Raw genomic sequence first — 18,760 nt, 5'->3', positions numbered from 1 at the left:
CTGCACCCCACGCTTTACACCACTGCATCCCACGCTTTACACCACTGAATCTCACGCTTTACACCACTGAATCCCACGCTTTACTCCACTGCATCCCACGCTTTACACCACTGCATCCCACGCTTTACTCCACTGCATCCCACGCTTTACTCCACTGCACCCCACGCTTTACACCACTGCACCCCACGCTTTACACCACTGCATCCCACGCTTTACACCACTGAATCCCACGCTTTACTCCACTGCATCCCACGCTTTACTCCACTGCACCCCACGCTTTACACCACTGCACCCCACGCTTTACACCACTGCATCCCACGCTTTACACCACTGAATCTCACGCTTTACACCACTGCATCCCACGCTTTACTCCACTGCACCCCACGCTTTACTCCACTGCACCCCACGCTTTACTCCACTGCATCCCACGCTTTACACCACTGCATCCCACGCTTTACACCACTGCATCCCACGCTTTACACCACTGCACCCCACGCTTTACACCACTGCACCCCACGCTCTACACCACTGCACCCCACGCTCAACACCACTGAATCCCACGCTTTACTCCACTGCACCCCACGCTTTACACCACTGCATCCCACGCTTTACACCACTGAATCTCACGCTTTACACCACTGCATCCCACGCTTTACTCCACTGCACCCCACGCTTTACACCACTGCACCCCACGCTTTACTCCACTGCACCCCACGCTTTACACCACTGAATCTCACGCTTTACTCCACTGCACCCCACGCTTTACTCCACTGCATCCCACGCTTTACACCACTGCATCCCACGCTTTACTCCACTGCACCCCACGCTTTACACCACTGCACCCCACGCTTTACACCACTGCATCCCACGCTTTACACCACTGAATCCCACGCTTTACTCCACTGCATCCCACGCTTTACTCCACTGCACCCCACGCTTTACACCACTGCACCCCACGCTTTACACCACTGCATCCCACGCTTTACACCACTGAATCTCACGCTTTACACCACTGCATCCCACGCTTTACTCCACTGCACCCCACGCTTTACTCCACTGCACCCCACGCTTTACACCACTGAATCTCACGCTTTACTCCACTGCACCCCACGCTTTACTCCACTGCATCTCACGCTTTACACCACTGCATCCCACGCTTTACTCCACTGCACCCCACGCTTTACACCACTGAATCCCACGCTTTACTCCACTGCACCCCACGCTTTACACCACTGCATCCCACGCTTTACACCACTGAATCTCACGCTTTACACCACTGAATCCCACGCTTTACTCCACTGCATCCCACGCTTTACACCACTGCATCCCACGCTTTACTCCACTGCATCCCACGCTTTACTCCACTGCACCCCACGCTTTACACCACTGCACCCCACGCTTTACACCACTGCATCCCACGCTTTACACCACTGAATCCCACGCTTTACTCCACTGCATCCCACGCTTTACTCCACTGCACCCCACGCTTTACACCACTGCACCCCACGCTTTACACCACTGCATCCCACGCTTTACACCACTGAATCTCACGCTTTACACCACTGCATCCCACGCTTTACTCCACTGCACCCCACGCTTTACACCACTGCACCCCACGCTTTACTCCACTGCATCCCACGCTTTACACCACTGCATCCCACGCTTTACACCACTGCATCCCACTCCACTGCATCTCACGCTTTACACCACTGCATCCCACGCTTTACACCACTGCATCCCACGCTTTACACCACTGCATCCCACGCTTTACACCACTGCATCCCACGCTTTACTCCACTGCATCCCTCGCTTTACACCACTGCATCCCACGCTTTACTCCACTGCATCCCACGCTTTACACCACTGCACCCCACGCTTTACACCACTGCATCCCACGCTTTACACCACTGCATCCCACGCTTTACTCCATTGCATCCCACGCTTTACACCACTGCACCCCACGCTTTACACCACTGCATCCCACGCTTTACTCCACTGCATCCCACGCTTTGCATTGCACTTGGTGATGTAAGGCTTGAATGCAGCTGCTCATGCAGCCATGGAAACCCATTCCAAGAAGCTCTACACACTGTTCTTGAGCTAATCTGAAGGCCACAGAAGTTTGGAGGTCTGTAGCTGTAGCATGCGCTGACCCCGCTCTGTGATTTCACGTGGCCTACAACTTCATGGCTGAGTTGCTGTTGTTCCCAATTGCTTTCACTTTGTTATAATTGACCGTTGACCGTGGAATATTTAGTGAGGAAATTTTACGAATGGACTTATTGCACAGGTGGTAACCGATCACGGTACCACACTTGAGTTCACTGAGTTTCTGAGAGCGATCTATTCTTTTACAAATGTTTGTAGAAGCGTCTGCATGCCTAGTGCTTGATTTTATACAACTGTGGCCATGGAAGTGACTGGAGCACCTGAATTCAAGGATTTGGAGGGGTGTCCCAATACTTTTGGCAATATAGTGTATATTCTAGCTGACTATCGAGTTTATGATCACTGAATGGCTTTTCTGAGGTAAATGCGTCGTTATGTGACATTGTTCTCAAGCTGTTTTATTGGCGTCTTTCTGTGGTTGAAACACTGATTGATTGATTACATGAGGCATGATTGATTTCAGTAAGTTGTTCCTTCTGATGTTCACTGATGTTTATTTGCTGCTGTAAATAGTAGTATAGAGGAAGATATGATCGGTTCAACAGCGATCTGTCTCCACACATTAAAGGGATTATACGATTTGTGCAAATACTTTGAGTTGGTGAAATCTTGCCGCATGTGTGCTGTGTTGTGGTAGTGTCAGACAGGCTGGTGTTGCCGTACCTCCCGAGAGCATCAGCGCTCTCCTCGCAGCTCTTCTCCTTCAGCGTCAGTCGGACGCGGCTGCAGAGCGCTAACAGCAGCTCTTTGTGAAACTTGCGCGACGCCTGCTCGTTCAACGCCACGCTCGGCCGGCAGAGATACTCCTGAAACACAGAAGACTGATCACTCTCGATATCACCAACTTCTCCTGATCTGCTCAAACCTTTCATGGTCACATCAAAACAGACAGAACCCAAAACATCCTTCTCTGTCCCAGAAGAGCATGTACTGACACAAGAGCTGCACGATTACATCGTCAAAAGATGGCATTTACAATAGAATACAACACCTATTGAAAGTAACTTGATGCTTCAAATCACTATTTGTGGTTTAAAAGATGAAGAATAGTCTTATGGATTTGATTAATGAAGGGCACACTGTCAAGTTTTGGGTAAAATCTCCCAAAAAGCAACCCATGTAAGAGTCAGCTCATCTAACATAAGAGGAGATGAGACGATCACTGACCTGGAGGGTGCTGACCAGAAGCTCGTACCACTCCAGACGGTCCCTCAGAAGGCCCGTCTTCTCCACCTCCAGACAGTGCTTCACCGCCTCCTCGTGCCGGCCGTCTGCGCTGTACAGACGCACCAGCCGCTCATTGATGTAGAAGTCGTCGGGCCGCAGCTTGAGCTCAGACTGAAGCAGCTCGTACAGCTGGATGGAGCCGTTCTGTCCTCGAGTGCTTAGACGCTTCTCCTGCATCAGAGAGAGAGAGAGGGTGTGTTCAGAGCAGGTGATGCAGTGTTTCCCCTAGATTTACAGGTTTGGGGGGGGGGGGGGGGGGGGATTTTTTTTTTTTTTTTTTTTTTTTGGTGCGTTCCCGAGATTAGACCTTTCTTAACATAATGCCGAAAACCCGAAGTCTCTAGGTGGTCTGATTGAGGAGTAGATAGAAGTGCAAGATTGGTGCGCACAGACGCACAGAACAGAAATCATGAGTTGATAAGCGCAATTTCCGGGGGAAAATTGCGCTAAAAATGTTAACATAAGATATCTGTTTAAAAAAATAAAATAAACATATTTTAATCTTTTTAAAACTGACTTTTGAAAATAACCTTTGTTAAATGTATATAAGTATTTGTTCATATTAATGGACCAGAGCTTAATAGTTTTATTTTTTTAACTAACAACTAAAAAAAGATTTAGAAATACTAACAAATATATTGCTCATTCATTGTTCGTTAATGTGTTAATACATTTATATGACAAACTAATTTTAAATGGGCTTTTTTGTGAGAAGTTTTTATTTCTATGATGCATTTATTGGAGAGAACAATCATGTCAGACGCAGCACTGCTGTGAACGCACATTCACGTTTAAACAATTTAAACAGTGTATTATTCAATGCATTACTTCTATATAATTATATATTAAGTTGCTCAAGCAAGTGGTAAAATACGTAACCATGTACTTATATTAACATCTTTTGCATTTAAATTTTAATACAATAAATCTTGCATGTCACAAAGAACTTGTTTTTCCACCTCCACGAATGTCATTATGTCGCCTTGTTGAGGTAAATTGTTTTCCTTGCTTAACCCCGGTCTTAAAGTGAAAAAAGTAGTATTTAATTAAATAAATTTACTACATTTTATTTAATTAATCGCACTTATGGTGAAATGACTACATTTTCAGGTCAATCTGTGTTCATTTTGCCCACGAAACATGCGCTGTCACTTTAATTCAGCGTTTGCAGCACAGGAAAAAATCATAGACAGTATATAAACGGCAAAAATAGACTCGGTGCGGAAACGATATGCTGTATACGCAGCGCAACTGAAAGAAATCGATCATCGACGGACTGCATCCACGTGCAGTGTAAAAGCTTTGTAAACATGGGTAGGCTATGGAAAAAAAATACTCACCGCATACACACTGCAAACGAAATATGTGTGAAACGGGCGGAGCAGGAGAGCTACTCCGGCTGCTACTCGCAGTAGAGTGAGTGTTGCCATCTTCAGTTCAGCGACATATTTCCCGCCGCGCGCTCTCTGTCCGCTAGTGCTCATCTGTATTTGACGCAAGTGTTTGTTTGTGTGTGAGTGTGCGCGCTTGCGCACTCATTGGAATAGCTAATTGTAAACGCGCAAACACAGACAGAAAAGACATGCCATCGTGGAAATAAGATAAATAACATATTACTTAAGGGCTATTTAGTTTTTTTAATAAAATAACAAATTGTAATCTGGCACTATAAATAAATTCAAATCAAATTTACTTGACCTTCAAGGGGGGCGGGGGGAGCCGTTAGGAGGGCGGGGCGCCCCCCTTATATAATGGTAGGGGAAACACTGTGATGGGATGGGAATGAGATATGATGGGATGGGAATGAGATATGATGGGATGGGATGTGCGCACTGACCCTCAGGTTGAAGACGTTGGGATGTCCCGGCAGCAGCTTGGCAGCTTTCTCCACCCAGAACTCGGCCCGGTTGTCAGCCTCCGGTTTCCCGCACAGCAGCTCCGCCAGCTTCAGAACCAGGTCTGGCTGAGGCGGATTCAGATCCACTGAACGCTGGAGTTCAGAAACAAACATCAGCATTTCATGCTAAAACTTTAAAAGTGCATTAGAAGTTTAACAATACAACGACCTTGGAAACAAAGGGCAGAATATTCCTGATGTGCTTCACCTGGACTAACTGTGTTATAACTGAACGTGAGAAACTGATACCCACGAGATAAACCAACACGAGTTATGATCAACAAACTTCCATTTCTGTACAAGAGGTCACATCGCTTCTGGTTCAGGTGTTTGTAAGCGCTCGAAGGGCACCCATTATTAGGGATGGGTACCGAAACCCGGTATTAAACGGGCCCCGGTGCTGAATTATGAATGACCGCTGGATCGATAAGCTCGGACGTTATGGGTTCTGCTGTCGGTACTGGAGAAATGAAGAAAGTACACGTGCTATTTATTATTGCTATTAAGAAATTATTGTCTTGCACATTTAATCTCACCAGCCACTTCTATATATAATAATATTGAACCATTTGTCTGTGATGCATTTTTGCTAAAGATAGAGAGTGTGTGTGAGAGAGCGAGAGCGAGAGCGAGAGAGAGAGAGAGAGAGAGAGAGAGAGAGAGAGAGAGAGAGAGAGAGAGAGAGAGAGAGAGAGAGAGAGAGAGAGAGAGAGAGAGAGAGAGAGAGAGAGAGAGATATCTTTCATGCGGAGCCACGGCGTTCAAACGGTTACTCTTTAGATCTTTGATATTAAACTAATTTTATTTTACATTTAGATTTTGGCTTCCAATGATTATAAAAAAAGAAGATATTTGAGGTATAACCATTATAAACTAAAGCTGCATTCTGTCTGGCGCAGCTTCCTTCCCTTCACAGCGGTGCGCTGTCATTTCTCCCTAAACCCAAACGTAACGTCAGAATCTGCACGATCGGTGATTGTTGTAAAATGTAGTCTATACTGTTGCTAAACTGCGGGACGCGTTTGATAATAAAAGGCTATTAAAAGTACCAAAATTGACGCTGTTCCAAATGCGACGGGAGCTCCGAAACACACCGCAACGAGACAAGCAACGTATATTTTGAGCTTCGTGTGCGCATCTAAACGATCAGATATACACAAAAATGTCAAAATGGCTGTCTTGGAGATTCACTTAAACAGTTTATTCACTTAAACAGTTTATTCACTTAAACAGTTTATTCACTTAAACAGTTTATTCACTTAAACAGTTTATTCACTTAAACAGTTTATTCACTTAAACAGTTTATTCACTTAAATACAGTTTATGTCTTAAATGGGCGTTAATAGTTGGGAGAAAATATGATGCGTAATAATGATTAGATCTGCATTTGGTCTTAAAGAGGCATCAGTCTAATAAACCTGCTGACGATTGCTCCATTAATGTGAACCAAACAACAAAAGGCAAAGAGAAAATCAGTCGCAGCTCTTGAATGAATAATTTTGGCTTTTATAAGCTTTAATCTATCTATGATGATAAACTATGCAGTGTTATTTTACATCTGACTTTATTAGATGTCTTTTTAGCCCATATTACTCCTGAACAGTAATGTCAGACATTACTGAAATTAAAGCACTGGATATACTGTATAATTTGTATATTTGTTTTATTGTATACGTTTTTTTTGTTTGACCATGTGTTTGTACTTTGTTTTTGGTGTCCTATGTCTTCTGTATATAAAGCACAAAAGCCTGCACCCTTCTGCATAACATGTTTTATTTGTTTTGTTAAAGCATTGCTTTTTCTTTTGCTATAGATATTTATTTTACATTTAAAAATATAAAGCAATATTAATTATGTTCTAAGTCATTTTTTTCCTTTATTTTAATATAACAAAAAGAACCGATAAGAATACCGTTAAAGTACCGGATCGATAAGGGGTATCGGTAAGAGTAGTAATACCGTTAAAACTAGGGATGCAAATTATCGATTAATTCATTAATCATTAATTGATTGACCTTATCGATCGATTAACGATTAACTGATAAGCGGCTATTTTCCTGAGAATATAAATTTCTCACCGTATCAATAGTGTCTTTAACATAAAAAGCTAAATATTGCTTATAGGCTACTGAATAAAAATGCATGTTATATTGCTCAATTGATGTTTTACTGTAACAGTTGGGATACGGTACAGATAATGGCATTTATGTAGTTTAACAAAAATTATCTACAGAAAATTAAAATACATAAAAAATAATTGTGCACTGGCTCACCTGTTGCATGTGAAACATTAAGCAACATAAAATACATTTTAAATAAAAATCTACATGGGTAGGCTTAGCCCACAATATTAAGCCTACATATAATAATCTATCTGGTAAACTACTCGAATGAAGAACTTGAAACATTAGCAGCAGCAGCAATAAAGGTCCTTTCACACAGGACGCGATTTTGACGCACGAATACCGGATGCATTCGTGCGATGGTTTTATTTTTTGATCAGCTGTTTGTGTAATGAGCGCTTCCACACCGAACGCGAATGTGCTGCGGCGAAAAAACGACTTATTTTTTTCCCGCTTCGATGTCGATTTTTTTTTTTTTTTTTGGCAACAGAAAAGGCTTCAGCCAATCACATACTACAAGGACAATGATTGTGTGGCGTAGCATTGCCAACCAACCCGGTTATCACGACTGTGAGTATGTTGTGTGATAGTTTTAGTTAGGGCTGTACTGTCCTAGTCGATTAGTCGATTAATTGGTCGATACGTTCTGGTTCGACCAAAATTCTGATTGGTCGATTTTCTGCCGCGTTTATTTCATCAGTTTTGCCGCGTTTATTTCATCAGTTTTGCCGCGCTGAGGCGCGCTCATTTCATCAGGTGGAAAGCACTAACTGCTAATGGGGGTGTTTTCAGAGTACCCTTGTTTCACTGTAACAGTCTGTCTTCAGAACACCCCCCTTGTTTTCACCTTTTTTGGATTAGCCCAACCCAAGAGAGAGCGTCCGAGCGTAGAAGGTTTGATGCTGAATATTATTTATTTAATTGTGAGAGCGTTTAATAGTCAGTCCTCTTCTAACATGTCAACAACAAAGAAATCGACAGTGTGGCAGCATTTTGTTAAAATTGATAACAGGAAAAAGGTTGAATGCAAAGTTTGCAAGCAACAGTTTTCCACAGCTCGACGACAAACATGACATATCATCTAAAAGTGTTAAGCTCACTTGTCTGCGTTAGCTTGCCTGTCTGTTTTGAGTAGGCTATATGAACATATCAGAATTTGCATATTTCAATGTTTTAGTGTGATAACCTAACTTTTTTATTTGGAGCCTAATGCGCAATTGCGCTGTGCTGTTGGTTGTGTTAGTTTTGAGCCTAGGATGCTTTATTTTTCAGTTATGCACTTTATTTCGTTTCTGCTCTTGATCTGGTTTGTTTAATAAATATTCTTTTTTTATTAAAGTGGACGTGCCTTTTGTGTTTATTAAGAGTAAAAGCTTTAAGTTAATAGTCTATTCGTGTCTCAGCTGCGAAGCTGAGCTCATGTTCAGCCTCGCTCGGTGCGAGGACATGCACGGTGAAATGATAGTGTCTGACAGTTATTACAGACAACTTATTATAACATATGACAAAAATAATTGTCTAAATTATGTTGCATATTCCTCAACAGTTCTTGTGATGATATCACTAGTTGACAACATAGTACTATTTTCGGAAATCATAAGCTATGATATTGCGCAGGTGCACGTGATGCAGCGCTGTCAGAGCTGACAGACTCATTTCAGTGCAAAATAATTAGGTCAAAAACGATTTAATATACTGCAAATAGCCTACTAGTTGTTTATGTTTATTTATAATTCATTTAGGCGGACAACAAGGCTACCAAGTCCTGCGCACAGTGCGCATCTAATTAACTTAACGTTTTTTTTTCTAACGTCATTTTTAGTCGATTTTAGTCGATTTTTAGTCGAAAATTTCAGGACTTCAGTCGACCAAGATTTTCTTTGGTTGAGTACAGCCCTAGTTTTAGTCGTTGTATAGTCCTGTGCTGTGTAGGCTAGAAGGCTAAAATACATTTGGGATAGAAAGCTAACACTATTAGAGATAGATAGAGACCGTGTTTACGCGGCTCATGTGAATGGTTTTGACGCGAACTATTCGCACACGAACTATTCGCTTTTTCGTTACGCATCCGGTGTGAAAGGGCCTTTATAATCCCCCTTGGTCTGAGAAAGGTGACAGTAAGATTACTAGACCTGGAAACTTCAAATATAGAGCTGAACACAACTTAAATCACCCCTGAGGAAGGTGACAGTACATTAGAGGGCGTCCCTCGTCTACATTGTCAGTGAAATGTGACCAAATTCCGATTTTTTGCTCACATGTGACACAGATCCGATGTGTTCTACGACCGTGTAAACAGGAAAAAAACTAGGGCTGGGGTAAACGATTATTTATTAAACGATTAGTCGGGCGATTATTTTATCGATTAGTCGACTAATCTAACGACTAATTTGAATTAATTATCCTGTCTGTTATTCGCATATCTCTGTCGAACCGTTACTCCGATGGATTTCAAACTCGACAGCTGTCTGGGCACGAGTAAGTGCAGCGCCAAGTTTGACGTTGTTTGGATGAGAAATGCAAAAGATATTGTTAAATATATCAGTAAAAGAAGCACTTAGAAGGTTGTGGTTTAAAAAATAAACATTCTGACATAAACACACTGTCAGCTGCAATGTTTACTTCTGAATAATATAGTATAAACGTGATAAATCCATTTTGATTAATTTGAGTAAAAAATGTGTTTTCTTTACCAAGAAAGTGGCAAGATGAAAACCACTATTTTCTGTTTCAAACTTTCACATAGCATATTTAGGTTATAATAACATAAATAATTCAAATCCAGATTTTGATTTTCAAAGATTTATTATAAAAACAGATTATTTTTCCCCAAAAATGCAATAAATTCATGACACGTTTTTTTTTAAATGCAATTAATCCATTGAATCAATATAAAAGTTATTTTTCATATTGAAACTGTTGAAAATACACAACAAAGTAAGTTGATCCACATGACAGCCTCTGAACTCGGTCAATACTAATCTTATATACAGGCACGTACTGGAAATACGCTATCGCTAAGAAATACCTTCTGAAATTTTTTGACAGCGATCAGCTGTAAAATGGTCCTGCTCGGTTTTCGTTGACTTTGAGTACAAGAATTTAAGGTTTTTTAAAAGATCCCCTGGGGTTCACGTGTCAGCATTCGACAGAAGTTTGATGCTGTCGTGTGAGAACAAGCAACAGTCTGCATTTCTCTTCCTCCCGCGTGCCTCATCTTCTTAATCTCCTCACGTAAATGATTCGATTTCGATGGCTTACGTTTCTTCCCTACGGCAGAAACCACCACAGGTTCACAGGCCGTCAAATGTATTATTTTTTTGTTTGTTTGTTGATCAAAAAGTGCAAAGCGCCACCGTTACTGTTTACAATGCGTGGAATGGTGCGCTGTGATTGGTTGAGCGGATTTATCACATTCTGCAGAGAAAGGAGACTGGCGTTTGTCTCGGTTTGGAAAGAAAGGGAGAAAACATGACGGAATAACACGGCGGGCGGTGTGTGTGTGGCAAGCTGTACCTCCGGGAATGGTACAAAAAAATAAAAATAAAAAATAAATAAAGCAGCGTCGACGCAAAAAATATGACGTCGACGTAGAACTAAAAAAAACGCATGCATTCGGATATATCGAGATCGGTTTCAGGCCTCATTCATATGTGGAAATAAATCGGATATGTGCAAATGCGACTTATGTAAACAGGCAGGTCGGAGTTTCTGAGGCATTAGGCAACGTCTCCGCGGTTTAATGACGAGAGAAACCCCGACGCGCATCTGCAAAGGGACGGATGACCCGACGAAACGTGTCGTCGTAGGAGAGGAATGTGGACAAACGCTGACACAACATGTTGTACACAACAAAATTTCGGACCCACGTCTCCTTGTTAAAGCCAATATTTAAAGCCAGTAGCTCCCACCAGTCCTGAGATCTCTCACACACACAATAACTGAAGCATATGCGCAATGGTGGCACTTTTCGTCCTCCTCCGCCTCAAATTTGAAATGCTCCCACACTCCACTCCGCTTTGACCGCCTCATGTTTGGTTTCTTTTTTGCCGCCTCAGGTTTGTGTCGGGTCTCTCGCCGCCCGCGAGAATCTCGTGTCACGTTCGCAATGTTCAATTAGCCGACAATTAATTTAATCGAGTAAATTCTTGTCGACAATTAATCGATAATCGATTAACCGTTTACATCCCTAGTTAAAACCTTAACGATACCCATCCCTACCCATTATGCTTATTTTTAAGAGATGTAAAATAAGTCTCTGATGTCCCCAGAGTGTGTATGTGAAGTTTTAGCTCAAAATACCCAACAGATAAATTTTTTACAACATGTTAAAATCGCCACCTTTTGGGAGTGAGCAAAAATGCACCGTTTTTGTGTCCATTTAAATGCAAATGAGCTGCTGCTGCCGGCCCACTTTCTAGAAGAGGGCGGAGCTTCAAGAGCCTGTGCTCCGGAGGCAACAAAACAGGACAATCTCACGCACTGAAACTGTCAGAAACTGTCAACAGTGTTCAGCTCGACCCGGAGTCGGACAATGATGCCCACAGAGCCGGAGAATATATGCTGCATGGAGATAGAACAGGCATAGTCTAGATTAATTATGGTTATAACTTATGTTGTCGTCATCTTGCTTTAAACGTACAGTATGTAATTTTTTTTCGCCGCTAGGGGTCGCTAGCCTCTTACAATAACAAAGGCGTAGTTTGATGACGCAACATTTGCTAAGAATTATGGATCTTGTCGTCAACGTCAAGCCGACCGATCTAATAATGTTTATGGATGACTGAATACATCGATGCTTTTATCATGACTGTGATATGAAGCAGTTCGGGATTGCTAAGAGACAGCTATCAGCTCCACACGCGACGCAAGTCCCACGGACATAAAGGAATATGGACATTTCATTCTACCGAACTACACGCAGAATTACTACTCACAGGTCAGTTTATTAGACAAATTAAACTTGTGAGGTAACGCAGCGCTGTTTCACTTGGTCTAACATTACACTAGCACACTAAACTGCATTTGAATGTGTTGAAATGTGTTAGTTTGTCTGTATGAGACTAGCAGTAAACTAGATCAACATTAGAATAACATACTGATCATATTCTGACATTTTATCATTGTTGAACTATATAACATTGATTAGTTTTATGTAAATGTGCTCACCTGTTTAATAAAGTACATGTAGGAGCGGTGGAAGTCTCGGACGTGGAGCTCTCGTTTATATACTGTCTATGGGAGCTCTCGGCATCTCGAAAACAGGGATAGTGATTTGTGCTATTTTTAAAGCAAAAAAGTTACATATTGTGCCTTTAATCCACTGTTAGTACAAGCCTGCTGTAGCGGACCCTGTCCGAATGATGACCAATAGGGATGGCCCGATACCAGTATCGATACTGTCCTCATATACTCATACTCATAAAAATTTGCCGATACCACGTACATTTTGCGAGCACATCCCTTTAAGCAGACATCAGTGGAAAGCTTGTTCTATCGGATGTCAATGGCAAAGAAAATAAAATGAGGCATGTAGCTTATTAACGTTAACTGACGAGAGAGAGAGAGAGAGAGAGAGAGAGAGAGAGAGAGAGAGAGAGAGAGAGAGCGAGAGAGAGAGAGAGAGAGAGAGAGAGAGAGAGAGAGAGAGAGAGAGAGAACTTCTGTTGAATGCTCTTGATTGCTGATCGTTCACTCAGCACATGTTATTTGGATGAAAACTAAATCGTATATGTAAGTAAAGTAAAACATGAACTGTTACCTGATTTAAGTATAACGAGTGGTCCCCTACATTATTACAGGACGTTCCAGAACGCAAACATCCGAAGCAGCGTCTCAGCGCGCGAAAACTGAATTAAATTGTCTTTCACGTCTTGCGCTTGTACGGACGAATTCACACAAAATTATGTAATAACGCCCGTCTTGGCGAGTATCCCAGTAAACAAAGTCGGTTATCTCTCAAATGAACAGTAGCATGTTCAGATGCAGTCGGTGCGTTCGGTCTTAAAGGGGCAGCAGTCTAATAATCCTGCTTCTGTGTTTTAATGTTCACACAAAGGACAAAGAATTACTCACTGCTCTTGAGTAAATACGCTACCCTTTTCAACTTTACAAAAATATCCATCTATATATAATTTATACAGTAATGAATATGCTTTTTCACATTTGATTACTTTATTCAAATGTCTGTACCTGTTAGATCACCTGAAAAACTCTAAAAACAGTTTATTTCATTTGTAGCCTTTGTTCTATTGTATTTATTTGTCCTATTTGTAATTCGATTGTTTGTTCTTATTTTGTTACTGACTGCTTACTTGTTTTAAATTCACATTAATTAGGATGGTAGTTTTTGTTGTATCAAAATTGGATTAAATAATTGATATTTCACTGGTTTTGACAAACATCTGACCCGCTGACCCGATCCACAGCACTGAGCCCTGCTGAAGCAGCTCTAGATATACGTGCTGTGATATTAAATGAAAGATACAATATGATAGAGCAATAGAGTGAACAGTGACAGTAACAGAAGCTCATACAATGCATTTTAGCAGGCTTAATTAAGCATGAAAATAACTGAAAGAAATATATATTTGATGAACAAATTAAGCCAACTAATATGATTTATATTCTTTTGGTTTAACTACTAATACATCTAAAAATTACAAATGCAGTGAAAATTCAGGTATCGGTATCGACGAGTACTAAAAATTAAAGTATCGTATCGGACTCGTTCTGCAAAAAGTGGTATCGGGACATCCCTAATGACCAAAACTTTACTGATGAGTTTTATGAAGTTTATTGTACATGATTAGACATGTGCCGGTATTCCGTAATGCGATAAATCGCGGTAATGAATATGCACAATATTGTGATGCAGATCGCTGTAGCGCCTCAGTTCAAGTAAACCGATCATCTGTTACTTTCTATTTAAAGATACAGTACAACTTACCGAAAGGTATTTATGCCTCATACATAATATCGATCAATCAGTGTTTTTCAGCCACGGAAAGAGGTCAATAAAACTGCAGGACAACAATATGTCACAGAACGTTACATTTACCTCAGGAAAGCCATTTAATGACCAACACGTTAGTTGACTAGAAAAAATAGCTATAGAGAGGAGTATTTTGCTAAATATGTGCACTATATTACATTTGTATTATATTTTTACTTGTCATAATTGTTATTATAATGAAAACCAAATTGTATTTAATTTAATTTGTTATTTTTAACCTTTAATAATAGTAGCTGACAGGGCTCTCTGTATGTTTACAGCATTATGTGAGATATATTTTTTCTTCAGAAAGATTAACATGTAGGCTATCTACTGTACCTAATATTTATCCAAAGAGTCAATATTGAATCAAGATTGAAATCAAATCCCAAGAATTGAATTGAAATCGTGAAAATTGTGTTAAGCAATAATACAAACAGTAGCCTACCAGTCACTGTACCATGTAAACATTGTAACTTGTTGTAACTAAACTTAACACAATTCTGTTTAGTTACCAAATGTTTTGACAATCACAATTACACCTATTGTGATGAAAGTTGTTTTTTCTACATCCCCCCCAATCCATCCGTTTCTCTTGAGCAATTAAAATATCGTGATAATACCGTATACCGTGATAAAAGCTGAATCAATTAAAGGACAAATCAAGTGAAAAATGAACCTGGGCTTAATTAACACATGGTTACCGAGTCGATCGTTCCCTGCGATGAGTTTTCATGAAAATCGAATGTAAAGAGTTTTATTTATAAAAACAGATTAGCTCATAACACTAGTATATGGGGCACAGAGTAAGTAAAAGTAAATCGCTAGTTAATACCACTAACAAGGCTCAGAATAGCCTCACACTAACACGGGAGCATAATGAGGGTCCCTACATGCAAACCGAAGCATTGAGAACTTTGTAAGTGTACAGACAGTTTAATAAGAAGATACTTTATAAAGACAGTACATTACGCGTTGACATGCAGGATCCATCTTGGAAAACAGTCTCGACTAATCGAGCCACGAACGCCGTGCTACGTTAGATTTCACAAACGTAATTCCTATCGACCAGCTATCCTATCGACGGCGTTCGTGGCTCGATTAGTCGAGACTGTTTTCCAAGATGGATCCTGCATGTCAACGCGTAATGTACTGTCTTTATAAAGTATCTTCTTATTAAACTGTCTGTACACTTACAAAGTTCTCAATGCTTCGGTTTGCATGTATGGACCCTCATTATGCTCCCGTGTTAGTGTGAGGCTATTTTGAGCCTTGTTAGTGGTATTAACTAGCGATTTACTTTTACTTACTCTGTGCCCCATATACTAGTGTTATGAGCTAATCTGTTTTTATAAATAAAACTCTTTACATTCGATTTTCATGAAAACGCATCGCAGGGAACGATCGACTCGGTAACCATGTGTTAATTAAGCCCAGGTTCATTTTTCACTTGATTTGTCCTTTAATCGCAGCATGAAAATTTGACCCGGCACATGCCTAAACATGATGACAAGATGACAAGATGAAGCGTCCACTTTCACTCCAGAAAATCACTATAAGAGCTGAATAAACACAGTATAAGAAGTGCGCATTAAAGTCTTAGCCATAAACTCTCTCTCTCCCTTTCATTATCATCAACATACACAGCGAAGTATTGTACCTCACACACACACACACACACACACACACACACACACACACACACACGAGGACACGAATGTATGAACTTCATCTCCAGACTCTAGATCCGCTCTGAAAGCCACTCTGTGAGCATTTAACCTGAAAACTATCGTCACGTCACAGAAACTCAAAGGTCTTCACGGCAACCCGTCAAAAAAAAAAATAAAGTTTGGTTTAACTTGTCAGAAATGTGTTCCTGTTGTACAGTAGAATTTAGAAGCGTCTCAGTGTAATAATACAGGGCTCGACATGAAGCCTTTTCATGTGCTTAGTAAATCTGTAAATCTACTTGACCGAGTAAAAAAGTTGCGGAATTTATGTGTGTGTGTGTGTGTGTGTGTGTGTGTGTGTGTGTGTGTGTGTTGTAAATATAATTTATTCTGAAGAAATATTCTCATCTGTGTTCAATCAGCTCTGATATATTTAAATCTGCATATTGTCATTTCTGCACCTTTAAAGAGCACCCCCCCCCCCCTAATCTTATTAAATGTATGCTTCATCTTTCATTTAAATTTTTTTAATTTGATCAATAAATTAGTTTAAACTGAGTTTACATTTGTTTGGACTTCTCCTCGAGAGGCTGCGTGAGCCTCAACAGCGCAACCTTGTTAACGTCAGTAATACTGATATTACAATAAATATAATACAATCAGAATCATTCTCTCATTTTAGTGATTCCCTAGTTATTTTTTTGTTATTGACGTTTAATCAATAATCAATGTTTCTTCCATGTTTTAATCTGAACAGTAAAGCTCGTTTGTTTAATTTCATATGATTAAAAGAAATTAAATTAATGTTTTGTGTCTTCTTTTGCTTTCCAGAAAAAACACAACACCGAATTTGTGTGAGAAACAAAACCATAGGATTTCATAGGATTTAAAAAATAAAAATAAAAAATGTATACGTTTTATAATAGTTTATAATAAGTTTCATGATTTCAATTAATTAGACGTGCTTTTTGACTACAAAAACGTTACACTGCGTATCCGCAACAGCAGTGCTGGCCTCATCCACACGACGGGATCAGCATAAGCAGCGGCACAACGGCTCATATGCTCATCGTCTAGGGCTGGGACGGTATGGATTTTTTCTTACCGCGGTTGAAAAGCAAGAAATTCCCGCGGTATTGCGGTAAACCGCTTTAAACCTCAACCCCCCTTCCCACCCTCCCCCAGTTTTTTTTCTGCGACGTTGCGGCTGGAACAACAAACAAAGTGTGGCAATGATAATCTCAGGTAGTGTTTATGTGCTTTATTTAATGTTAAAAGCATGCAATGTGACTTTGAATATCGTTTAGTGCTCCAGCTTTGTAGCTGTAAAAGCAACAATGGATAATTCACCTCAGATCTTGAAATTAAACAAATGGAAACAAGAACGTTAAAACTGTGAACAAGTGTATTCTTTGACAAATATTGTTTTAGTAACTCAGTAGCCTATGTATTTTTAATAATGTTTAAATGGTGTAATATTTGTGAATTTGATTATGTAGCCTACTTATCCATTTTCTTGCAAGTGCCGTCAAGATTCCTCTCTGGTGCTGTGAGTGTGCACTTGCCGCGACTCCGCGAGGGTTGACAAATGCGGTCTTCACGTGAGAGAATTGTTAAATAAGCACTTGTAATTAAAAGCTGAGGTCCTGCTTTTACTTTTTTTTTTTTACGGTGCGGCTTGGACGCGGCGTCCGTCGAAAATAGACTAGGCGACTATCTTTTGCGAAGCGGTGCAGAGAGACGCTTCTGAAACGCGCCGCGTCGTGGCTGTTGTAAACACAAGCATTGACAACTTGCGAACTTGCGAAAGGTCGGATTTGCTCCATCTTTTGATGAGTTTTGTTTAGAAAACCTTGAATCCATGCTCAGACACAATGTTATTAGACACAATCCATGTCATTAGAATCAATGAATCCATGTCATTAGACACAACGTGAACACATGAAGGCCAGTGTTTTTTTTTTTCTTTTTTTTTTGCGGTGATGACGGTGACGAGCTCAGACCCGCGGTAGGCGTCACGTGACCGCGGTATTGCGGTAATGCGGTAACCGTCCCAGCCCTATCACCGTCTCAAACTATGACCAGGATACATGGATATGACCAATACATGAATAAAGTCCAGACTTTCTAATGAAGAACCAATGTAGGAGAACAGTTATTATGCACAAACTCAGTATATTTATGTGCGCATGTCAAAAAACATATCCCGATTCGAAGCTTGTGACACATAAATGCATGCGCACATCAACCCGATCACATGCTCAGCGCTCCTGTAAACTACGTTCAGATTCATCAATCGGGATGAACACAGTCAGGCAGAAACACGTGTGTGTGTGTGTAAACTCTGGAGTTGCCAGGTTTAGCTGTCTATTCTGGGATGAATATATTCAGAAATCCTGCTTTTTGTCATTAAGAGAAATCATCTGGTCTCAGTTACAAATTTGACTGGTAAATCAAATTAATTTAACTGTTTTTTCCCCCCTCCTTTAGTATTTATTGCATATTGTATAGGGCTGAACGATTAATTGCATTTGCAATAACATCGCGATATGATGAAATGCGATTTTTTAACCGCAAAGCTGCGATTACAGTCTGGTCACGTGACACGCGAGAGTAAACCAGTCTGCACTGCAGATGAAGCACCAACTTGGCACGCTACGCATATAGGCCTGGCTAGGGC

At 40.7% G+C, this 18,760-nt stretch overlaps 1 protein-coding gene across 2 annotated transcripts in view; it reads right to left on the bottom strand.

Annotated features, from left to right (window-relative positions):
- The window catches only part of LOC311088039 (E3 SUMO-protein ligase RanBP2-like), a 90,724-nt gene that overhangs the window by 68,439 nt on the left and 3,525 nt on the right, over positions 1-18,760 (bottom strand). For both annotated transcript variants that reach the window (XM_084121675.1, XM_084121676.1), the window contains exons 4-6: positions 5,234-5,386; positions 3,337-3,567; positions 2,833-2,975 (exon numbers count right to left, since the gene is read on the bottom strand). In XM_084121675.1, coding sequence (XP_083977801.1) covers positions 2,833-2,975; positions 3,337-3,567; positions 5,234-5,386 — 527 coding nt within the window. The remainder of the gene's footprint in view (positions 1-2,832; positions 2,976-3,336; positions 3,568-5,233; positions 5,387-18,760) is intronic.

Source organism: Abramis brama, assembly GCF_963993115.1.
Source record: "Abramis brama genome assembly, chromosome: 8".
NCBI classification, from domain to species: Eukaryota; Metazoa; Chordata; class Actinopteri; order Cypriniformes; family Leuciscidae; genus Abramis; species Abramis brama.
Note: the sequence above shows the minus strand (reverse complement) of the source record. Positions and strands in the feature narration are given on the sequence as shown.